At 41.1% G+C, this 25,511-nt stretch overlaps 1 protein-coding gene across 5 annotated transcripts in view; it reads left to right on the top strand.

Annotated features, from left to right (window-relative positions):
• LOC137377477 (phospholipid-transporting ATPase IG-like) overlaps positions 1-25,511 on the top strand; it is a 195,097-nt gene that overhangs the window by 38,883 nt on the left and 130,703 nt on the right. For 4 of the 5 annotated variants that reach the window (XM_068047102.1, XM_068047101.1, XM_068047103.1 and 1 more), the window contains exons 2-6: positions 7,222-7,341; positions 11,650-11,739; positions 12,011-12,091; positions 12,456-12,563; positions 19,137-19,265. In XM_068047102.1, the coding sequence (XP_067903203.1) occupies positions 7,222-7,341; positions 11,650-11,739; positions 12,011-12,091; positions 12,456-12,563; positions 19,137-19,265 (528 nt within the window). The remainder of the gene's footprint in view (positions 1-7,221; positions 7,342-11,649; positions 11,740-12,010; positions 12,092-12,455; positions 12,564-19,136; positions 19,266-25,511) is intronic. The other variant, XM_068047105.1, reaches the window with a different exon arrangement.

Genomic DNA, 25,511 nt, shown 5'->3' with positions numbered 1-25,511 from the left:
TTATTTTGATAACTGAGATTTTAGTCTTTACTTTTGATTGGTATTTTAGACAACTTTTATATTGCTGGTGTGAATTTGTTTCTCTCAATTTGTTCTTTTTCAGTTGCCTCTTTTTGATGCCAAGGTCATCCTCACACCTGTTCCCAACTTTTGTGACCAATGCATTTGACAAATTCAGAAAGTTTTTTTTACACATTTCTGGATCTGGGTACTTGGACTGTAAAAGATGATGCTGTAACCTGTAATAACTTTTAAATTTCCTCTTTCAAAATGCAATCTTCAGTGTATTAAATTTGCTATACCCATTGCACTCTGCACATTTGTACCAGTAGATTACTTCCAGAAGCTTCATATCCCCAGACCTATACCCATCGCCTCACTTATGCACTGAGGAAGAAAACATTCTGCCCTGTCTTTCCATGGGACATCCACTAGTTTTATGGAAGTGGCAACTCCTTACGCTATATACCTCCACAGTTAATGTAAATGTGTTTACGTGCACGAAGGTACATTACTACAGAAATAAAAACAACAAAAATGTTGGGAGAAACTCGGCAGATCAGGCAGGGTCTGTACCGAGAGGTAGGTAGGGTTAGAGTTTTAGGTAGACCTGAAACGTTGACCCTGTCTTCCTCTCAACAGATGCTGCCTGACCACCTCAGTGTTTCCAGTATTATTGTTTTTATTTGATTTCCTGCATCTGCAGAATTTTCCTGTGTTAATTTAGGATCTGTGTTATTTTGAAGATCAGTGGAAACCCATGATTATTCTGTTCTAGTTATCAGTTTTTCAGATACTGATTTTAACTGTCTGTGAAGACCTACACATTACCTCAGGCTGTAGAATAACTTAGCTGATGTAGTTTTTAAAAAAATGCAGAAGTGAAATAAAGATTGGCTGGGGGTGAGTCCACTGTTTATTTTTTGAATATCTTTTGCCATGCCTTTCTTGCTTGTTCAGAATTCAGCAACCAATATATTATTGTCCCAGAATTGTATTGCTTCTGAGGATGTTTGCTATATCTTCCCTCCTTGGAATCATAGACCCTTTCTTAAATACTTCCACTGTTTCATCTATACTGCAAAATTGCCTCCGCTAGCGTGAAATACCATCTCGGGAGGTTGTTTTCCCAGTGGCCGTACAGAGTAGGGTTCAAGTTCTCAGCCTGTCCATCCAAATAAAATGTCCATTTGTTTTTTTTTTAATATAGCTAACCTTAATGGATAACCTCCTGGTGCTGTGGCCAGAAAGTTAAAGGTGTCATTGTGTGCTTGCTTTTCATATGTAGTACTTCTATGGAAAGTATAAAGCTTGTAGTTTTGCAAAACAAAGGTTTTCTTTAAATTTTTAAGAGTTTTTTCCTGCATGTACTGGGATTGTTGGAATTTTCTTTGAAGCTGCACTGTTTTTGGTTCAGTTATATAAACATGCACAGTGTTTATGTTGTAAATGAAAGAAAACAAGGTTTTGGCACACTGGTGGCTTTGCTAAGCTTTCTATCAGGGTGTTGCTCATGGGCATCAGTTGGGAAAGAAACTCAACTTTTTTTTTAAGCAGTTGGAAAGGCCAGTTTCATAAAGTTTACTATTGTGTCTCTACTTATCTCCATGTCTTCAGCAACCTTCTTGAAAACTACCTTTTCGAGCAAACCTACTAACTCTCCCACCATGCCCTTCTAATCCTAGGGATGTTGTTTCACAGTCAGGTCTCCATATAATTCAAGTTGTTTGCTTTTGAGTGTTCTCTAGTATAGCTCTATTAAATGTCACTACTCTGACCATTTATTGCCAAATATATAGAAGTAGGCCATTTGGCCCGTTGAACCTGCTCCACCATTCAAACAGGTCATGGCTGATCTACCTCTGCCGTTTTTTCCCACTATCCCCATATCCCTTGATGTCATTAGTATCTAGAAATCTATTGATTTTCTGTCTTGAACATGCTGAATGATGGAGCTTCCACAGCCCTCTGGGGTCGAGAATTCCAAAGATTTATGCCCCCTGAGTGAAGAAATTCCTTCTCATCTCTTAAATGGCCTGCTCCTTATTCTCAGACTGTGTCCCCTGGCTCTCGACTCAGCAGCCAGAGGACACATCCTATCCTGCCACGTCTTGTAAGAATTTTGACTTTTAATGAGATCACCTCTCATTCTTCGAAAGTCCAGAGAATACAGGCCCAGCTTTTGTAATCTCTCCTCATAAGACAATCCCGCCATCCCAGGGATTAGTCTGGTGAACCTCTGTTGCACTCCTTTTATGGCAGGTATATCCTCCTTTTGGATAAGGAGACCAAAACTGTACACAATACTCCAGCTGCGGTCTCATGCTCTATCTAATTGCAGCAAGACTTCTTTACTCCTGTACTCAAATCCCCTTGTGATGAAGGCCAACATAACATTTGCCTTCCTAATTACTTGCTACACCTGCGTACTAGCTTTTAGTGACTCACGAACAAGGACACCCAGGTCCCTTTGGACATCAACACTTCCCAACCTTTCTCTCCATTTAAGAAATACTCTGCATTTCTGTTTTTCCTACCAAAATGGAAAACTTCACACCTATTATCATATTCCATCAGCCATGTTCTTGCCCATTCAGTTAGTCTGTCTAAATCCCCTTGAAGCCTCCTTGCATCATCCTCACAACTTACATTCCCACCTAGTTTTGTGTCATCAGCAAATTTGGAAATAATTGCATTAGTCCCCACATCCAAATCATTTATGTAGATTGTGAACAGCTGTGGCTGCAGCACTGATCCTTGCAGTACCCCACTAGTAACAGCTTGCCATCCTGAGAATGGCTCATTTATTCCAACTCTATGCTTTGTCTGTTCACCAATTCTCAATCCATACCAGTATATTGCCTCCAATCCCATGTCCTCTAATTTTGGTTCCTAACATCCTGTGTGGGACCTTATCAAAAGCCTTCTGAAAACCTAAATACACCACATCCACCTGTTCTCCATTATCTTACCTATAAGTAGCAGCCTCAAAAATCCAACAGGTTTGTCAAACATTTCCCTTTCATAAATCCATGTTGACTCTGCCTAATCATATCTTTATTTTCCAAATGTCTAGTTATCACATTTTTTATAATAGATTCTAACATTTTCCCTACTACTGACATCAAACTAACAGGTCTGTAGTTCTCTGTTTTCTCTCTTGCTCCCTTCTTAAATAGTGGGGTTACATTTGCTACTTTCCAGTCAGTAGGAACCCTTCCAGAATCTAAAGAATTTTGAAAGATAACCCCCAATGCGGCCACTATTTCTATAGCCACCTCCTTCAATACTCTGGGATGTAGCTTATCTGGTCCGGAGGAATTATCAACTTTCAATCCAATTAATTTTTTTTTTAGTACAACCTCTTTATTGATACTAATTTCTTTCAGTTGCTCATTTTTTTTCCAAACCCTTGATTCCATAGTACTTCTGGGAGATTTTCTGTGTCTTCCTCCGTGAAGAGACACAAAGTAATTGAGCCATTTGCCCATTCTCCTCAAATTCTTCTGTCTCCACTTGTAATGGACCCACATTTGTCCTCGCTAATCTTTGCTTTTTCACTAAAGAAGCTTTTACAGTCGACCTTTTATGTTTCTCGCTAGCTTGCATTCAAATTCTCCTCCCTTTTATCAGTTTGTTGGTCCTCTGCTATTGGATTCTAAATTGCTCCCAATCCTCGGGCTTGCCACTTTTTCTGACGACCTTATCAGCCACTTCCTTTAATTTTTTTTTTTTGTTTTTTATTCCTTCATGGGATGTGGGCATTGCTGGCTAGGACCGCATTTATTGACCTTGAGAAGGTGGTGATGCGACGCCTTCTTGAACTGCTGCAGCCCATGTCGGGTTGGTACACCAACAGTGCTATTTGGAAGGGAGTTCAAGGATTTTGACCCAGTGACAGTGAAGGAACAGCAATATAGTTCCAAGTCAGAATGATGTGTGGCTTGGAGGGGAACTTGCAGGTGATGGTGTTCCCATGAATCTGCTGCCCTTGTCCCTCTAGATGGTAGAGGTCACGGGTTTGGAAGGTGCTGTCGAAGGAGCCTTGGTGTGTCTAATACAGTCTTTTGATAGCCACAGTTGATTCACATTTCTTGTTGGGTTTTTGTGTCTTCGAGGAATGTATATTTGTTGTGGACCTTGTAATACTCCTTCAAATACTTGCGATTGCCTGTCTACTGTCAAATCTTTTAATGTATTTTCCTAATCCACCATTGCCAACTTGCCCCTCATACCTTTATAGTTTCCTTTGTTCAGATTTAAGTTTGAGTGAACTGTATCTCTTTCAAACTTAATGTAACATTTTATCATATTGTGGTCACTATTTCCTAATGGCTCCATTTACAGCAAGGTTATTAATTAGCTCTTTCTCAACGTAATACTAAATCTAAAATAGCCATCCCTATTTGGTTCCTCATCATACTGCTCCAGAAACTCCTCATGTACACACTCCAGGAATTCATCCTCCACAGCATTAGTGCTACTTGGGTTTACCCAGTCTGTATGTAAATTGAAACAAAAAGTGCTGGAAGTACTCAGCAGGGCTGGCAGCATCTGTGGCAAGAGAAGCAGAGTTAACGTTTCAGGTCAGTGACCCTTCATCAATCCTGATGAAAGGTCACTGACCTGAAACATTTACTCTGCTTCTCTCTCCACCAATGCTGCCAGACCTGTTGAGTATTTCTAGCATTTTTGTTTCAGATTTCCAGCATTGCAGTATTTTGCTTTTATTATATATGTAAATTGAAGTTGCCTATTATTGCTGTATTGTCCATGCTACATGCAGCTCTAATTTTCTGATTTATACGGTGCCCAACATGATCTCTACTGTTTGGTGGCCTTTAAACAACTCCCACCAATGTTTGCTGCCCCTTGCTGTTTCTTAGCTCCACCCAAACTGATTCTGCAGCTTGTTCCTTCGATCTGAGGTCCTTTCTCACTAATGTAATGTCTCAACCCTTGTTAACAGTGCTACCCAATCCCCTCTGCCGATCTTTCCTAAATGACAAATGGCCCTGAATATTCAGTTCCCAGTCCTGGTCATCCTTTAACCACGTCTCCATAATGGCAACTAAATCATACCCATTTACCATCTGGCGAAAACCCCACATGCTAAATGGAAATATTAATTTCATTGTGTGGTACTTAGTGTGAGATTTTTCCTGGAGATTGTTGCAAATAACTTTTAAAGCACAGAGCAGCTAGCAGCCAAGATGGCCATGCACAATTTGCACATGAGAAACCGAATTGATCAGGCTGGAGACAGATGTGATTAACTCAGCCGAGCCAGAACAATGGGGTTCTCTCTGATTCACTTATCTGGGATAGCCTTATCCATGTGGTCATCATAAACACCCACTGACTTTGAAAGAGCGAACGTCCCCCCCCCCCCCCCCCCCAAGTCTGTCTGAACAGCTTGAGGGGAGAACCTTGAATTTCAAAGACCCTTCTGGAAGATTCTGTTTCAAACACGCACAGGTGGTCATATCGCATGACTGCTCAGGCCAGTCTGGAGATTTGAGAGTGGTGACTCAGAAGGCAGACAGTAACTGAGATCCAGCGAGGGAACATCTCTGTCTCTCTCCTCTCTCCCTTTTCTCTGTAAAGACCCAGAGAAGCCTCAGCTGCAGCTACGAAGCCTCAGGTCTATAGATCCTTACAGTCAGCAACTAGGGGACACGGATAAAGCCCCTCTTCTGCCTTCCGGAACCTGAAAAGAAAGCCCGAACCATGCATGTGGCCCAGCGAGGACTTCAGGACTACGATTTCAACTAAAGACACTTTGACTGAGATTCAGTATTTAAATTCCATTTATTAAGGACTCCACCCCAACCTCCCAACTCTGTTTTTCCCTCTGTAATCTATTTGTGTGTGTGTGGGGCTGTTGTGTGAATGTGGGCGTGGACGCGTAGTGTATTTTAGGAATTTTAGCCAGTTTAGAGTGATCAAGTTAATAAACTTCTTACTCGCTTAAACTCACCGAAACCTGTCTGATTGGTTTATTTGCAATTGTGTTAGAGGCACAGGAGCAAGTGCTCACTGAGGTTGTAAGTTAAATCACTGTGTTGAAGATAAACCAGAGGAGGGGTAAAAGGGGAGCCTGAGACTCCCTCCTCACCTGGTTGTAACAACCTCTGTTTGTGCCTTTAGGTGACTTACCTTGTTGCGATTGCTACGTGCATTCAGATAGTGCCCTTAACTTTGTCTTAACATTATTCTTCATTCTAATCCTATTTGATGTTTGCCTTCATTTCATCTGCCTTCTAATTTCACTTACTACTTTTCTAATTCCTGTTCCCAGTTTTGCCTCCCTCCAATCTGAGCTCCCTCTCGGGTTTCCAACCCCCTGCCAATCTAGTTTAAACCCTCCCCAAAGGCAATTGCTTTGCGAAGATGTTAGTCCCGGTCCTGTTAAGGTACAACCCATCCATCTTGTACAGGTCCCATCTGCCCCAGAAAGGGTCCGAATGTCTCAGAAAATCTGATGCCCTCCCTCTTGCACCAATTCTCCAGCCACATGTTCAATTGCTCAATCCTCCTATTCCTGTGCTCACTTGCACGTGGCATATAAATGTTAAACAATGGCAAAAGTTCATTTGTTGCAGTTGCAATAATGAGATATACATATTATTTAGTCTTGGTATAACTGGCGGGCAGCCATAAAGACAGGGCTAAAATGTGGCGAGTCGAAGAGACTTAGTAGTTGGTAGGAAAAAAGACAGAGGCGCAAGGGGAGAGCCAACTGTGCAACAGCCCCGACAGACAAATTTCTCTGCAGCACCTGTGGAAGAGCCTGTCACTCTAGAATTGGCCTTTATAGCCACTCCAGGCACAGCTTCACAAACCACTGACCACCTCCAGGCGCGTATCCATTGTCTCTCGAGATAAGGAGGCCCAAAAGAATAACTCTCTCAGTACTTAAGTTTTCAAAAAGATAGGAGTCGCTAGATGGTACCCTGTTGTAATGGAAGTCTTTAAACACTTAGTCACAGCAACATTTAATAAGGTTGGTAACATGGCAAAGCTGTGTATTAGAGTTTATAAAAGTTGCTGGAAAAAATGTGTGTGCATATGAAATTAATTTAATTTCAAGCTGCTTCAGTACTAGGTTGCGTATTTTAGCCTCCTTGCCACCAGTTGAACAGGACAAAATGAAAAGAAAGATCTGTGAATGCATTATCACCATGTAATCAACAAAACTTTTACTTTTTTTTTAAAAAGTGTGCTGGGGAGGAAAAACGAGTTGACAGTCGCACAGTTTTTGTTGGGCATCATCCAACTCCTGGGACGGAAACATTTCTTCCTCAGAGTTTCTGTGACAACAGAATAATTTCGTCAAAGGTAGGCCTGTTCCTAACTTTCCTCAAAATATTCCTATGCATTATTGAGTTTTTATGTCTTACCTAGGTAATAACTGTTGGACCCGGATTATTTAGTGTTGAATTTTAAAAATTAATTCTTTAATTTATATACTTGCAATCACCACCTGCACTGCTCATGCTTCAATCACTGGCAGTGAGCGACCAGTAGCTCGTGATTGATGTGTTGGCAACCCCTGACCTCGACTATAGCATTCTTAATAACTTGTAATTTATGGAAGCTGGCAAGAAGAGTATTTGAGAAATAAAAAATTGAGCTGATCAGGCAGGGTCTCAGCAGCATAGAGGGAGAGGCAAGGACTGCGATAGTTGAAGGTGCAGCAGAGGCAGAAAACCATTGGGGTGATGGATTGGATGTGGGGCTGGTAGCTCAGCTTGGGGTCTAGCAAATGTGGAAACATCGCACTTTCAGGCATAGCTTGAGGCTGTAAGGGAGGTTAATGAGGTTCAAGGCAGTAGCACGTAGGTGTTGGCAAAAGCAGAAGAGGAAGGCTTGGGTTTTAGTAATGTTAAGCTTGATGAAGTTATGACTTTACCAGTCCGTCAGTCGGGCAATGGCAGAGTGTGGCAATAGTATTAAAATTGAATGTTAATGAGAAGATCCAAAGTGAGATCTTTTGGCATACATATGAAAGTTGACTCCATGATCATTAATGGATTTCCCTGCTTCAATCTAATGTGCCTGCTGGAATGGAGTATATACATAGAAACCTATAAGCCAGCAAAATTTTATTCTTTAGAAATATACTTTTGGGCCTGTTCTGTTTACCCTTCATCGTACTTCCTAGTGTTGCTTTCACCTTCTAATCATTTTCAAATATAAGAAATCTTAACCAGTTCCATCATTACTGTTTGTATATCATTTTCCCAGCTCCAGAAGTGGTATTGAATATCTGTTTCATGTGTACATGTAAGAAGTGCTTATTACTTCAATACTCTTCGAACTAAAAAGTTAAAATCTTCCAAGTTTGTTTGTATCTCAACAATATTCAAAAGGAAAACTGAGTTACATCTTAGTCTGCCAGCCAGCAGAGAAACTTACATTGTGTTCTTTTTCTGCTTTGGCTCAAAGCACCTCCAGGGAAGATTAAAGCTCATTCTACCAGAACAGCAGCTGTTTTTTGGGACAATAATAGATCTGTCACAATTACTGGAGTATGCAGAGCTGTAGTACTCCACTTACTGCATTTATCTCCCAATCCAAAACTGATTTTGGAGGAAGTTAAGTTGTCCATGTCAAATCTCTAAGAAAATGAACCTCTTGCAATTAAGCTGACTTATCTCATTCAGATGAGGGCTATGTTAGATCTATGTGGAGATGGCACATGGGGACAATTTATCCTCAACAATAACTTTCGTTCTTCTAGGGGAGTTCTTCCATACACGTTGTACATTGGGATGTTTTCAAATGTGGACACTTGGTCTAAGTGCTAGTTATTGTTTGTTCCTGCCATTGGTCCTTTGTGCTGCGGTCTTAGCTATTTACAATTTATATTAATGACGTGGATGAAGAGACAGTAATGTATCTAAGTTTGCTAATGATACAAAGGTAGGTGGAAAGGTTAAGTTGTGGGGAGGGCACAGAGACGCTGCAAAGAGATATAGACAGATTAAGTGAGTAGACAGCAAGATGAACGAAAAGGAGTATAATGTAGGGAAGTGTGAAGTTATTCACTTTGGTCATAAGAATAGAAAAGCAGGATATTTTTTAAAAGGTGTGAAACTTGTAAGTGTTGATCAAAAAAGACTTGGGGTGGGGGGGGTGGGGCGTGGGTGTGCTTGTACATGTGGTGCAGAAAGGTAGCATACAGGAACAGTAAGCAATTGGGAAGGCAAATGGCATGCTGGCCTTTATTGCAACTGGAGAGGAATGCAGGAATAAAGAAGCCTTTTTACAATTGTACAGGGTTTTGGTGAGACCACATCTGGAGTACTGTGTGCAGTTTTGGTCTCCACATTTAAGAAAAGATATACTTGCATTGGAGGCAGTACAGTGAAGGTTCACTAGATTGGTTCCTGGAATGAGGTGGTTGCCCTATGAGAGGCTGAGTAAATTGGGACAATATTCTCTGGAGTTTAGAAGAATGAGAGGCAATCTCATTGAAACATACAAGATTTTGAAGGGTTAAAAGCAAAATATTGTGGATGCTGGAAATCTGAAATAAAAACAAGAAATGCTGGAACCACTCAGCAGGTCTGGCAGCATCTGTGAAAAGAGAAGCAGAGTTAACGTTTCGGGTCAGTGACCCTTCTTCGGAACTGACAAATGTTAGAAAAGTCAGAGGTTATAAGCAAGTGAGGTGGGGATGGGGCAAGAGATAACAAAGGAGAAGGTGTAGATTGGACAAGGACGCATAGCTGACCCGATTCTGAAGGGGCTGGATAAGGTAGATACTGAGAAATTGTTTCTGTTAGTCGGGGAATCTAAAACATGAGGGCACAATCTCAGGATGAGGAGCTATCATTTAGGACTGAGGTGAGGCGAAATTACTTCACTCAAAGGGTTGTGAATTTTTGGAATTATCTACCCCAGAGGGTTGTGGATGGTCTATTGTTGAATACATTCAAGGCTGGGATAGACTGATTTTTGGTCTCGGGGAATCAAGGGATATGGTAAGTGGGCAGGAAGTTGAAGCCTAAGATCAGCCATAATCGTATTGAATGGCGGAGCAGGCTTGATGGGCCATATGGTCTACTCCTATTTGTTGTGTTCGTGTGTAGCAATTTCTAGATTTCATGTATATCAGGACTGTTGTAATTTCTATGTTTTGTGTTGAGGTGGTTAAGGAAAACGCAATCCGATATGCTAAAGAAAATAAAGTTCAAATCTCAGATTCATCAATAGGAGTGCTCAATTATGGTATTGCATCCATTTTTAGTGCTTGCTTCGACAGCATATATATTCAAAACGGACCAATGCAGAGGGGATGCACATGGCTGCTGCATAGGTTTAGTTTAGAGATACAGCACTGAAACAGGCCCTTCGGCCCACTGAGTCTGTGCCAACCATCAACCACCCATTTATACTAATCCTACACTAATTCCATATTCCTACCACATCCCCACCTGTCCCTATATTCCCCTACCACCTACCTATACTAGGGACAATTTATAATGGCCAATTTACCTATCAACCTGCAAGTCTTTGGCATGTGGGAGGAAACCGGAGCACCCGGAGGAAACCCACGCAGACACAGATAGAACTTGCAAACTCCACACAGGCAGTACCCAGAATTGAACCCGGGTCGCTGGAGCTATGAGGCTGCGGTGCTAACCACTGCGCCACCCTATTGCATGCAATTTTTGAAGTGTTCCATATTAAGTAAAATTCGTTAAGTGGATAAAATTGTTACTGATGTTACTTTTTCAGTATTAGCAGTGAGCTGTCGTGCAGCATTTGCCCAAGCTGTACCTGATCTGGGAATACTCCATTGCAATTAGCAAGTTAATTTATGCTGAGTCTAATGGACAAACGTCTAAAATCTGCATTCGCTAAGGACTTTGAATAACATCAGAAAAAAACACAATTGAGTTAGCATTCATTATGAACTGCACTGGTTGCAGACACTCATCTATTCGCTAAAAAATTTATTTTAAACCTAAAAATCTACAATCCGAGCATAAAGATTAACATGCTAATAAAAGGACCTATTCAGTTTAATAGTGTATTCAAGGATAATGTGTGTAGACTATAGGAGTGATATAATTTAGGTGTTTAAATATGATAAAGGGATTCAATATTGTAGATACAGAGAAACATTTTCCTCTGGTTGGGGAATCTTAAAATTAAAGCTAAGCCGTTAGCAAAATCAGGAAGTGTTGTTTCTCAAATGGTTGTGGAAATCTAGAATGCTCTGCCCTGCAAAAGGCTGGAGTCAGTTGAAAAATGCAAGGCTGAGATTGATGCATTTTTTAAATAAATAAAAGTAAAATACTGCAGATGCTGGAAATCTAAAATAAAAATAAAGTGCTGGAAATACTCAGCAGGTCAGACAGCATCTGTGCAGAGAGAAGCAGTTAACGTTTCAGGTCAGTGACCTTTCATGAGAACCCTAACAAAAAAGTATCAAGGGAAATGGAGAATATGTGGGTAAGTGGATTAGAGATGCAAATCAGCCATGCTCTTAATAGAATAGCAGAACAGGTTTGAGGGGCTGAATGGCCTGCTTCTGTTCCTAGGTGTTTCTTTATTACTATTTGAAAGCAGTGAGACTGAAAACCTTTGAGGTGGTAGTTAAGCTGATCTCTCTTTCCCTTTTTCCGCTCACAGTACACATACTGGAACTTCATTCCGAAAAATCTGTTTGAACAGTTCAGAAGAATTGCTAATTTTTACTTTCTTATCATATTTCTTGTACAGGTAAGCTGAACTACTTGGGGGGAAAAACTGAACTCTTACTAGTAACATGTATGAAATGAATGATTTGACACTGCTGTGAATCTGTAGTCCTGTACTACGATGGATCTGTTGCCTGGTTGTTCAAACAATTATTCTTTCTAAGCCGATTATACTTTTTTATTGTGTAAATGTTGCTGTGCTGATGTTTAAGCACTTTACTGTTGTCTGGATTACACTTTGGTGCTAAACAGTAATTACTGTAATTACCAAATCTTTTTCCCACACCTCTCAGGTTATTGTTGATACTCCAACTAGCCCGGTAACAAGTGGACTGCCACTCTTTTTCGTGATTATTGTAACTGCAATCAAACAAGTAAGATGCCTATTGCAATTACGTACGTTAAGAGTAATCTTGCCATATGATACAGAATTCTGCATAAAACTTCATTATTAAATCTGAAACAAATCTACTTATCAAGAATCTACTTATCAAGAACCTACTTCACAAGTAAAAATTTGATTCTTTACAATACTTCCCCTTTACTTGGGACTGGAATGTGGGCAACACTAGTAAGGCAACATTTATTGCCCTGTGTATTTGAATAATATACAGATGCTAAAGTAGAAAGATACATTTGCACTGTGTACACTGCGATCATGCATCCAAGTAATTCACAAAGTAATAAAACTTGCTAAGCTTGTTGTTTGTTTTACTGTTGCTTTTTTGCACTTTACAGGGCTATGAAGATTGGCTCAGACACAAAGCAGATCATGCTGTGAATAAAAGTCCGGTTTATGTTGTTGATGGGGGAAGAATAGTAGAAAAACAAAGTGAAAAAATTCAGGTAGCACTGCTGACATAAAACGTTTCATTGGATGGAATGCACCAGTTCTCTTGTTGCTTTATTATGCTGAAAAATCAAATGAACTTAATACGTAATACCAAAACGTTTCTTGCAGTATGTTGCTTGCTCCCGTTGGATCCCAATACAGTGCGAGTTCTGAGTAAATTAACAGGTGTACTTGATGAAGAAATAATGCTAGCAATTGAATCCCAAAAACAGAGTGAGAAAAAAAAAAATCTGTTTTAGAAACCCAGTCATAACTTTTAAAACCATCTTTCTCACTAATCACTTAAGTTGTGCTTTTTTAAAGAAAAAATCAAAATCCACGACTGCTAAAATTGTGCAAATGGTCAGATCAGTGACACGCATTGCTGCTGAAATTGACTTGTGGCATGGTGTTCCCTCCCCCACCCGCTATGTATCTACAGTGTACTTAAACAATTTTCTCATAGTTTATTCTGCACAGTCTAACTGCAACCTGAGAGAGATAAAAGATAAATGACAGGATCAAAGGGGGCTGATTTTCCCTTATTTCACTTGCACATTAAGGTGAGGATACCTCCACTGTCCCCCACGGATAACAAGTCTATTTGACAACTCCGTGGTATGTGAGAATGGCATCGTTCCTCTCCAGTTATTACCCACTGTCAGAAATGTTATTTATTTATTTTTTTATTTTTATTTAGAGATACAGCACTGAAACAGGCCCTTCGGCCCACTGAGTCTGTGCCGACCAACAACCACCCATTTATACTAATCCTACATTAACCCCATATTCTCTACTGCATCCCCACCATTCTCCTACCACCTACCTACACTAGGGGCAATTTACAATGGCCAATTTACCTATCAACCTGCAAGTCTTTGGAGGTGGGAGCAAACCGGAGCACCCGGCGAAAACCCACGCAGACACAGGGAGAAGTTGCAAACTCCGCACAGGCAGTACCCAGAATCGAACCCGAGTCGCTGGAGCTGTGAGGCTGCGGTGCTAACCACTGCGCCACTGTGCTGCCCACACAGCACAGTTAGCTGTGGCTCAGTGGGCAATACTCTCTCCTCTGAGTCAGGAAGTTGTGGTTTCAAGTCCCACTCCAGGACCTGAACACACCAATCAGGCTAGCATTCCAGTGCAGTAGTGACTGAGGTGAAGTCTTTCAGCTGAGACATTAAGTGGAGACCCTGTCAGATGGAGGTAAAAGATCCCATGGCACAATTTCAAAAAAGGGCTGTCTAATATTTATCTGCTCATCATCACGTTTTCTACATTACAACAGTGACTGCACTTCAAAAATACTTAATTTGCTGTAAAGTGTTTTTGGACATCCTGAGGTTGTGAAAGGCACTATATGCATGTTCACATTGCCTGGTGAAACTGGGTGGTGCCATCCTTGCCAGCAATACCAAATGACAGTGAAAATTCAAGAAAGATTTTATACAGTATAAGCCTATTAGTGAGGGCAAGTGCAGCATTATGGGCGCGGGGGGCGGGGTGACGCTTTTTCAAAGATAGTAACTAATCAAGCTATTAGTTTGTCTATTATTTAGAAATACCTTTACAGAAAACCTTCAACTTGGATAATATAAAGGATATTTGAACAAAAAATGAGCACTGAAGCTCTTCAGTTATGTAATTCCAAGAAAAAAATCAATTTTAAGGCAATTTTCTTTTTCAAAAGACTTTAAATTGCTGAATAACTAGCTGGGTGAGTTATTCCTCAATCCATACAGTTTTCATTTAATCAACTTCAGACTTGCTGAGTATAGCACTAAAATTGGAACTGATTAACAAGTTTTTCAATCGCCTGTGCTGTTCCTTGACCAGATAGGCAGAGCTGCTGACGGATCTTTTTTTTTTACCTTTGTAACGAATTATAGAATAGTACAGCACAAAAGGGGGCCATTCAGCCCATCAAGTCTGTGCCAACTCTTCCATCGAGCGGTCTAGTTAGTTCCACTCCCCCGCTCTTTTCCCATATATCTGCAATTCTTTCTCCTTCAAGTATTTATCCAGTTCCCTTTTAGCTTCTACTTGCTAGTCATATTATTTCCATGTTTGAACCACTTGATTTTGCTTTTAATGACCTGTTTATATTTACGGTCACTGTTCGCTAACAATATTATTTCCAGTAATATATCAAGGTGTTGCTGCTCCAGGTGGATTATGTCACTTAGTTTTTCATTATTCATCATTATTTCCATTTTAAATCTGATCTTTCCTATCTTTTTGATGTTGCTATTAATTCTTTGTTTTTTTAATAAGATTTGTTGTTTTCCTGATTAACTTATCTGCCATTAGCCAAACTAAAACCTTCAAACAGAACTTTGTACGTCTAAAAAATACACGGTATTATCTTCATTAGAAATTTTCCAGCTGCAACTGTAATTTCCATTTAACTTGTCATTGAGTGATTGTCTTTGATGATATTTTCCAAAGAGACAAAGCATAGACCTTAAGGTTGAACTCAACAAACTATGATGAATGTTGGATGGATTTTCCAAATTGACGTCACTGTTGTTTCCATTTAGTTGTCAGCCAAAGGCCAACCTTTCTTCACTTCCATCCAAAGTCTGCTGCTGACTTAATGTTCTATATCTGCTTGGGAAGCCAATGTTGAAATACCTTAATTCATAATTTATTGATGCAAATATATATATGTAAATGCACGGATGGTGGCAAAGCCTGTGCAGTCATATATGTATATATCAATTTTGGAAGAAGTCTGGTCAGCATCTTATGTTCTCTGTAAAGTCTATTTGAACTAATTCCAAAATTCATTCTCACTTAAAGCACACTTTTTTGTTTGATGTCAGCATATTTTTGTTATATGTATGTTAAATATTTAATCTTGCTTTGCTGCATTTTGAAAGTTTCCTCTTGCTGTTTCCGTATTTATTCCTGGTTCTTTTTAATAACTTGCTTGCATAGATAATGAAACGTGGGTGTTGTAATAACTCTTGAATTCTCTTCGGTCAGTTTGTTTTTAAAACATCACTATAAAGTAGTTTTAAGACTGAGCAATCCTAAACACTAGATTCCTTTAGGACCTGTGCCACAAAACGTCAGAATTGATCTGCTATCAGGACGTGAATGAATCAGACCTTCCATTTGAGCATAGGGATTAATGAAATCCTGCTTGACGTCTGTCAAAATCTGTAACTTGTGCTCTTATTTTATTTATTTAGAGATACAGCACTGAAACAGGCCCTTCGGCCCACTGAGTCTGTGCCGACCAACAACCACCCATTTATACTAACCCTACAGTAATCCCATATTCCCTATCACCTCCCTACACTAGGGGAAATTTACAATGGTCAATTTACCTATCACCTGCAAGTCTTTGGATGTGGGAGGAAACTGGAGCATCCGCCGAAAACCCATGCAGACACAGGGAGAACTTGCAAACTCCGCACAGGCAGTACCCAGAATCGAACCCGGGTCCCTGGAGCTGTGAGGCTGCGGTGCTAACCACTGTGCCACTGTGCTGCCCTTCACCTAACTTCACCCAGCACCCCATCAGCTCACTAGACTGAAGCATAATATTTTCAATCTGAGAGTCAGACTGGACCCTGAGCTGAGTTTCAAGTTATTGAGCACACTTGCTTCCACCTCAACAATATTGCCCACCTCCATCATCCACCACCCGCCTGCCCCCGGCTCTCAGCATTACAGAAACCTTTGTCTATATTTAGTTTTTTTTAAAGAGATACAGCACTGAAACAGGCCCTTCGGCCCACCGAGTCTGTGCCGACCATCAACCACCCAATTATACTAATCCTACACTAATTCCATACTCCTACCACATCCCCACCTGTCCCTATATTTCCCTACCACCTACCTATACTAGGGGCAATTTATAATCGCCAATTTACCTATCAACCTGCAAGTCTTTGGCATGTGGGAGGAAACCGGAGCACCCGGAGGAAACCCACGCAGACACAGGGAGAACTTGCAAACTCCACACAGGCAGTACCCAGAATTGAACCCGGGTCGCTGGAGCTGTGAGGCTGTGGTGATAACCACTGCGCCACTTTGCCACCTTTATGTAAAGGCAGTTACATAAATGCAAGTTATTTCATTGGATCTTGGTTTGCAATATTGTAGTTATTTTTGACTTTGATTTGCATATGAATTAGCTCTATAATCAACTTTTTTTCTCCTGTTGCCTTCTTTACTAGTTTCCCAAGCTCTACAATACATTCAAAAAAAATTCTCCTGCCTAAATCTTGTCTCATTAATGGCCACTCGCCCATTACCCTTGGCCTTGCCCATTATCCATTGGTTCCTTTTCAGTCAATAGCGCATTCAAAATAGTCATCCTAATTTATAAATCCCTTATTACTTCCCTCCTCACTGCTGCTCCACATCTCTGTCTCAATGCTGTGACTCTGGGCTCCATCATTGGTAACAGTTCTTTCACCCTTCTCACTCAACTCTCTGGAACTCCCTTCGTAAACACTACCCAATGCTAGTTTTTTCCCCCTTTAACTTTAAAAACACCCTCAAAGCTCTTCTTTTCAGCCATGCTTTTTTGGTCATCTAGTCTAACTTTATTTCACAGTTATGACCAGGTGAGAAAGGTGTCTAGGGGTCTTATTGTAACAGGGTTTTATTTTTAAAGGTACTGTGTTTTGAGCTTCCCCTTGGTGAATCCTTGTTCACCACTTTCCAATTATAAGGCAAAGAAATGAGCATAAACAGGCTTTCTTAGGTTTAAAGAAAAAAAGTGAAATTGATTAAACTTAAACTCTAATAAGGAAAACGCCTACAGATACACGCCGCGCTGCAAGCTCGCGTGCATACGCGATATGCACATGCAAACAGGGACAGAAAAGAGCAGAAGAAAATAAAGTAAAGTTTGAGGCAATCTCTGAAGAGGTTTTTTTTTTACTGTGCTTCGAGCTCACTGTAGTCCTTGATTGTAGGTAGTCTTGCTATTCGTTGGGGCTGAGTATTCTTCTTAAACCTTGTTCATTGTGGGAGACTTTTCTCTCCTGGGGTTCATGTGTCTTCAATGGGTCTTCAAATCTGTGAGAGAGAGATGGGAGCAGACAGGAGAGGGGTGTTCTCAGTCCAGGAGAAAAGAGCTTTCTGATCAGTTCAAAGCTCTGGCCAGTTCACATTCTGCAACAGTCATGTGACTTAACTGGCTGACCAGTCCTGGCCCTTGTGGATTGTCTTGTTCTAACCGACCCTGGAATGTCTGCTCTACACACAATACCTGGTGATCAAAGATCCATTGTGGATTAAATTGCAACAGGGAATGGCCCTTTGCCCGTTACAAGTACTGTCTGTTACTATGCAAATGTCTTTCCAGTCAGCGATTTGGCAAATCCTTGTGATAGGCCCTCTTTTCTTCCCAGCCACAATTTTGAGTTTTAATGTTCATGTGGCCAAATAATATGAGCCTCAGTTTTGGCAGGTGGGGGCCTGCATGACACTGTTCAGTGTGTTTCTCCTCTGTAAAGTTAAAGGCAGTTACATAAATGCAAGTTATTTCATTGGATCTTGGTTTGCAATATTGTAGTTATTTTTTACTTTGATTTGCATATGAATTAGTTCTTAATCAACTACATTTCCTTTTATTCTCAAAGTTCAAACCCTGACATTGTCAGAACGTGGAGTTAGAGAATTTGTTGTTCCCATTATGTTGTGTGAGTTGGACACAGGTTCATTTGGTGGAACTGTGCATTTTTGATTCCCTTGATGTAACTTCACTGATGTGCTTTGCTGTAATTTCCATTTGAGCGTTATTTAAATTCCAGTCTTGGTCTGTTTTGCCTATCTGCTGTATTGCACAACTGATGTTCAGGAACTCCAGCTAATTATATAATGTTTATGTACCTGCTTTAAACAGAACTAACAAACAGGATTTAAAATCAAATTCTGGTTTGAAATCTCGATAGTAAGTCAGACTGGCTCAAATAAGTTGCCTCCATTTTCCATTTCTCTCAATTTGAGCAGAACATATTTAAAGATTTGTAAACTTTGGTCAAGGTACTGGAACAGGTATGACTTTCACAATATAGATCCTCAAATTTGTCGTCATAATTTGGTTCTGTGAGATTCTGATTGTATTTCGCTCATGGATTGTGGAAGTCTAACATACTGTATACATAATTAAATGAAACTGGGGTGGAAGCTCGAGGCTATAACATTTAAATTGTTGAATTCAGCTAACATTAAGAAATTATTCCCCCGGTGTAATTTATGACTTCCTCTAAAATTCTTGGCTTGGTTTACTGCATTGTAACTCGTCAGAGGAGGCTTAATGTCTACGCAGTTCACTGTATGCTACTTATTAGATTAGGAAATAGTGAAATCAACATTTGTAACCTGAGGCAAAAATAAAGCTTTGGCAGTGTTCCTTCTAAGATGTGCAGGTGCGTGGCCATGCAGCAATACTGAATGTACCGCGCGGTGCAACAAACAGGCTGCTCACAGCCAACGTTACTGTTTAAGATCTGCACATACGGGGTTCTGCAACAATCTTGAAGGGACCACATGTGCAACAAAACAAGCTACACACAACAAAGAAAAATTGGGGGAGCATTGATCTTTGATTTTTTTTGTAGGTTGGAGATATTGTGTGTGTGAAAGAAGATGAAACGTTCCCATGTGATCTCATCCTTCTATCCTCGAGCAGAGCAGATGGTACATGCTATGTTACCACAGCTAGTTTGGATGGGGAATCAAGTCAGAAGGTAAAGCATACTATTGGACCTGAGCATCTAAGTCCTGGTAAATCTTCCAAATCTGTAGTGTAATGTTTATTGGACATTGTCACTTGTGTTGCAGTAGTTTCCATGCTGTATGCCAAAATCTGTCCAACAAAAACAATTTATCACTCTTTGACTTTGTGTAATAAAAGCTTGCAGCATAGAATTTTAGATAATACAGGAATAAATTTTCTTCTGATGATCCCTTACCAAGCAATATCCCAAAGGCAAATACAGATTTTTAATAAATAATACGTATTTATCTTGATTTTCAAAAAATGCTGGAAATACTTAGCGGGTCTGGCAGCATCGATAGAGAGAACAATGGAGTTAATGTTTCAGGTTGATGACTTTCACCAGAACTTGGAAAAGTTAGAGATATATTAGGTTTTAAGCAACTTACAGAGGCAGGGAAATGGGGCAGGGGGGGATAAATGAACTTCGGCAAAGGCAAAAACAGGCAAGAGAGATTAAATGACAAAAGGGTTGATGGTGCATGACAAATGGGGAGTGGCAATGGGACAGGTGAAACAAGTAAACAAAAGAACGAGACAAGTAAAGAAAATCTGCTTGACAGATTTTTAAAAAGTTTGTATCTAAATTCTTCATTGATCGTTTATACTTTCTGTACGTACACACAATATGAAGTGCCTGACAGAATGTATTGTGACATGGCAATACCTCTGTGCCAGGAACTGATCCAGTTTGTACTTTCACAAGTAATTTCAGTTCTGAACAGGAGCAATCTTTTTATCATCAGTAACAAGTAGAACTATAAATAAGCTTTGCTGCTTTGTCTCTCTCTGCCTCCAGCTGTAATGAGTGTTCTGATTTAAGGCAATGAAACAGACATTCCAATCCCCTCCCCTTTTGAGAAATGCCACTGAACAACAATCCATGTACTATTATTCAACCATGAATAGGATTTCAAGGAACCACATTATGATGTACCTTTGAAGATTTGTCCCAATATTTTATCCAGTCAGTTTTCAGTTCTACTCCCAAAACTACCCTCCCACCCACTAAATAGTCCAGGACCCCAAGAAATCTCTGTTCTGATCCATAACGCTCATGGGAAGCACCTTGGGACATTTTATTACATTAAGGGCACTCTATGGCCTGAATCTTGTGGCCCCACTGCCAGGAGTAGCGGTGGGTGGAAAAAAAAATGGCAGCCAGGCCACACATTGCCGTGATCTTGAGCCCGATAGCTCATTATCATATGCACGACCCCTGCCATCCCAATCATGTGGCGAGGGCGGCCTCGGCAGCGCCATAGATGGAGTCAACTGTTCCTCCAGGTGCTGCCGCATTTTTAAATGGCTGCCACCCTGCGAAGAAACTGCAGAGTTGCCCGCCGACCACCACCAACTACACTACCAATGCTGAGTTGACCCCTGCTCCCCCCACCCCAGTACATAGCAAATGCAGGGATCCCCCATACCCCACCTCGGTGGCGCCAGCTTTCCCTGGATAGAAAATTAAAGGCGTGTGAGTGTCGCACTGGAGATCTGGAATTGCAAGTAAGATCACTCTGGTTTTCTTTTTGATTCACGCAAACAGATAATTTAATAATGTAAAGTCGGGTCCTGTCGGTCATAATCTTGTACACTTCTATTAAAGTTCCTCTCAATCTCCTTTGTTCTAAGGAGAACAAACCCAGCTTTTCCAACCTAACCTTGTAACTAAAATTCTTCATTCCTGGAATCATTCTGGTAAATATCCTCTGCACCCTCACGAGGATCCTCACATCCTTACTAAAGTATTGTGACCAGAACTGGACGCAGTATTAGAGCTTTATGAAGGATCAGAATAGCTTCCCTGCTTTTGTACTCTATACCTCTATATGGAGCCCAAGATCCCATATGCTTTACTAACCACTCTCTCAATATGTCCTACCACCTTCAAATATCGATGCACATGCACCCCCATTTCCCTCTGTTACTGCACTCTTCAGAACTGTGCTATTAATGATATATTGCCTCTCCCTATTCCTTCTGCCAAAATGCAAAATGTCACATTTGTTAGTATTAAATTCTATCTGCCACCTCTCTGCCCATTATGCTAGTTTATCTATGACCAGCTGCAAGCGATTCATATCATCCTGTTTGCCGCACCTCTAAGTTTGGTGTCATCAGCAAATTTTGAGATTCTACTCTATTCCAAGATCCAAGTCATTTATATATAACAAAAAAAGCAGCGGTCCCAGCACTGACCCTTGGGGAACACCAGTCTATCATCCTCTAGTCTGAAAAGAAACCATTTTCCACAATTTGCTGTTTCTGTCCTTAAGCCAATTATTTATCCAATTGGACACTGATCCTCCAATTCCATGTGCCTCAATTTTGTTAACCAGCCTTTTATGTGGTACCTTATCAATTTTTTCTTAAAATCCATATATACAACATCCACCACATTCCCTTCATCAACCTTCTCTGTCGAGAGTATAAGTGCAGGGGTCTCTGAGTGCTGCTTGAGTGCACAGAATGTGAAGTCGGGAATTGAGTGAGGGAGGGGATCTTGAGGGTTAATCTCTCTCAAGTCTAGTTTTTGTTTACATTTAGCAATTATTAAGGCTGGATAAAGATAAACTATTTCCACTGGTTGGAGATTCTAAAACTAGGGGCATAATCTAAAAATTAGGACCAGACCATTCAGGAGAGATGTTAGGAAGCACTTCTTCACGCAAAGGGTGGTAGAGGTTTAGAGCTCTCTCCCACAAACAGTAGTTGAAGCTAGAACAGTTTATTTTAAATCTGAGATAGATAGATTTTGTTAAGCAAAGATATTAAGGGATATGGGCCAAAGGCAGGTATATGGAGTTAGGCCGCGGATCAGCCATAAGCTGATTGAATGGCGGGACTGGCTCGATGGGCTGAATGGCCTACTCCTGTTCCTATAATTACTTAACTTGCCTCTTAAAGAGTAATTTTTAAGCTTCTCCCAGAATTAATCAGGGATATAGAAGCTCTGAGCAGCTGTGGCTAGTTAATTAGGAAGCTAGCTTAAACTGTTTTCTGAGCTCCAGCAGAGCTCACTCATTGTTTTTCAGAGGTTATAAACATAGGGGTCTCTGCTGCTTGAGTGCACAGTGTGTGAAGTTGGGAGTATGCTGAGTGAGGGAGTTCGGTCAAGAGGGGGACAAAAAATAATTAAGAAAAATAAATTTCACACAATAAAGGTGGCAGGACAGGTGATGTGTCGCGGCTGCAGCATGTAGGAGTTCCTGGATGCCACTGCAATCCGTGGCAACCACATCTATACTGCCTGCGGCTTGAAGAGTCTTGGCTCAGTCAATGAGCTGGAGGTCGAGCTGCTGATATTGTGCATCATCAAGGATGGGGAAATTTACCTGGACACTTTGCTTTTGAAGGCAGTCACACCCCTTCGGATAGGGTCGTCTGATTTGGTCAGTGGTCAGGGACAGGAACAGGAGAGTGTGACTGAGTCAGATGGGTAAGGGGATTGCGAAGTTGTGAGTGGAGGAACCTCAGTTGTTGCAATTGAGCAGCAAGCTTGAGGTTTGTGCAGCTTGTCTGAACAAGAGCGAGGGCTGTAGTGTGGATGAACAGATGGTACAGGAAGCTATTCAAGTGGGTGGGGGGGGGAGGAGAGGAGTTAAAAGGAATGTAGTTAGTAGGGGACAGAATAGTCAGTGGGGATAGACACTGTTCTCTGCAGCCATGAGTGAGAGTGCAGAAGACTGTGTTGCCTGGTGCCAGGGATCAGGACATCTGCTTAGGGTTGGAGAGGAACTTGCCGTGGGAGGGGAGGGCTCCAGTTGTCGTGGTCCGTGTAGGTATTAATGACTTAAATGGGACTAGGAAAGTGGTTCTGCATAGGGAGTATGAGCAGCTCGGCACTAAATTAAAAAGCAGAACCTCAGAGGTAATAATCTCTGGATTATTACCTGAGCCGCGTGCAAATTGGCATAGGGTAAATATGATTGGAGCAATGAATGTGTGGCTCAAAGACTGGTGTGGGAGATGTGGGTTCTGGTTCTTGGTGCACTGGCACCAGTACTGGGGATAGTGGAGGCTGTACCATTGGGACAGACATCACCTGAACCGTGCTGGGACCAGTGTCCTAGTGAGTGATATAACTAGGGACGTCGAGAAGGCTTTAAACTGTACTGAGGGGAGGGAGGAATCATGTCTGGGAAGATTGAGTAAATTAAAGGGAAATGACAAGGCAATAGATCAAGGTGGCAATAAAGGTAATGATCAGAATATGGCAGAAAGAGACAGTGATTGCAAACTTAAGACTGTGCCAGCAGATAGGGCCAGAGTTTACAAAAACAGTAGGAAAAAAATGAATGAAGGGCTCTATCTTCCCGCAGCATTCACAATAAAACAGATGAATTGTCAGCTCAAATTGAAATTCATATGTATGACCTGATAGCCATTACAGAGATATGGCTACAAGGAAACCAATGCTGGGATCTGAATATCCAAGGATACGTGACATTCAGGAAGGATGGGAAGCTGGGAAAAGGTGGTGGAGTAGCTCTGTTAATTGAAGAGGGCATTAGTACTGTCATGAGAGATGGCCTTAGTTCAAAAGATCAAGACGTAGAATCAGTTTGGGTGGAACTAGGAAACGGCAGGGGCAGAAAACAATGGGAGTTGTTTATAAGCCACCAAACAGCGGTGGTAATGTAAATCACAGTATACATCAGGAAATTAGAGGTGTGTGTAACAAGGGTAATACAGTAATCATGGGGGATTTCAAACTAAATATATAGAGTGGCCAAGAGAGTGTGGGAAAATGGCGCACTGACACGGAACACAAAAGTCCGAGTGTATCAGGCCTGTGTCCTCAGTACCTTGCTCTACGGCAGCGAGGCCTGGACAACGTATGCCAGCCAAGAGCGACGTCTCAATTCATTCCATCTTCGCTGCCTTCGGAGAATAATTGGCATCAGGTGGCAGGACTATATCTCCAACACAGAAGTCCTTGAAGCGGCCAACACCCCCAGCTTATACACACTACTGAGTCAGCGGCGCTTGAGATGGCTTGGCCATGTGAGCCGCATGGAAGATGGCAGGATCCCCAAAGACACATTGTACAGCGAGCTCGCCACTGGTATCAGACCCACCGGCCGTCCATGTCTCCGTTATAAAGACGTCTGCAAACGCGACATGAAATCGTGTGACATTGATCACAAGTCGTGGGAGTCAGTTGCCAGCATTCGCCAGAGCTGGCGGGCAGCCATAAAGACAGGGCTAAATTGTGGCGAGTCGAAGAGACTTAGTAGTTGGCAGGAAAAAAGACAGAGGCGCAAGGGGAGAGCCAACTGTGCAACAGCCCCAACAAACAAATTTCTCTGCAGCACCTGTGGAAGAGCCTGTCACTCCAGAATTGGCCTTTATAGCCACTCCAGGCGCTGCTTCACAAACCACTGACCACCTCCAGGCGCGTATCCATTGTCTCTCGAGATAAGGAGGCCCAAAAGAAAGAAAGAAAGAATATAGAGTGGGTAAACCTAATTAGTACTAATGTTGTGGGGGACGAATTCTTGGAATGTATGCAAGATGGTTTTCTAGAGCAGTACGCTGAGAAACCAACCAGGGAATGGGTTACTTTAGATCTAGTATTTTACAATGAAAAAGGGCTAATTAATGTTATAAAGGAGGCTTAAGGAAAGAGTGACCAAAATATGATAATGTAAAATTCTAAGTTTGAAAGTGATGTAGTTCAATCAGAAACTAGGGTCTTAAATCTAAGCAAAGAAAACTATGAAGGTATGAGGGGCAAATTGGTTATGGTGGATTGGGAAACTGTTTAAAAAGTATGACGGTAGACAGGCAATGGATAACATTTAAAGAACTAATACATAGTGTTACAACCAAGGTTGTAGGAATGCACTGTCTTTCTCTAGTTCTAATACTCCACTGGTCAAAACATATGTTTAGATGTTTTACCCAGTAACTGATGCGGCCAATTATATATTTTATTAGCTTTGGAATAAAAATCCATCAACCAGGTTTCTTTTAGTAAACAACAAAGTTAGTGATTTATTATAAAACAAGACTTGTTCAATAAAGATGCAAAGCTTATTAACACACAGTTTGAAATAGTATAAATACTAAAATAACCGTGCGCATGCGCGCGCGCACAAACACACACATTAAAGAAAAAATAAAGAAAAATGGAAAAAACTGGCTCTGCAGCGATCAACTTTAAAAAAAATAAATAAAAATACTTTGGCCAAAATATTGTCAGTTCTTG

This window comes from Heterodontus francisci, chromosome 15 (assembly GCF_036365525.1).
Source record: "Heterodontus francisci isolate sHetFra1 chromosome 15, sHetFra1.hap1, whole genome shotgun sequence".
Taxonomy (NCBI): Eukaryota; Metazoa; Chordata; class Chondrichthyes; order Heterodontiformes; family Heterodontidae; genus Heterodontus; species Heterodontus francisci.
The sequence above is the reverse complement of the archived record's forward strand: the minus strand, read 5'-3'. Positions and strand labels throughout refer to the sequence as shown.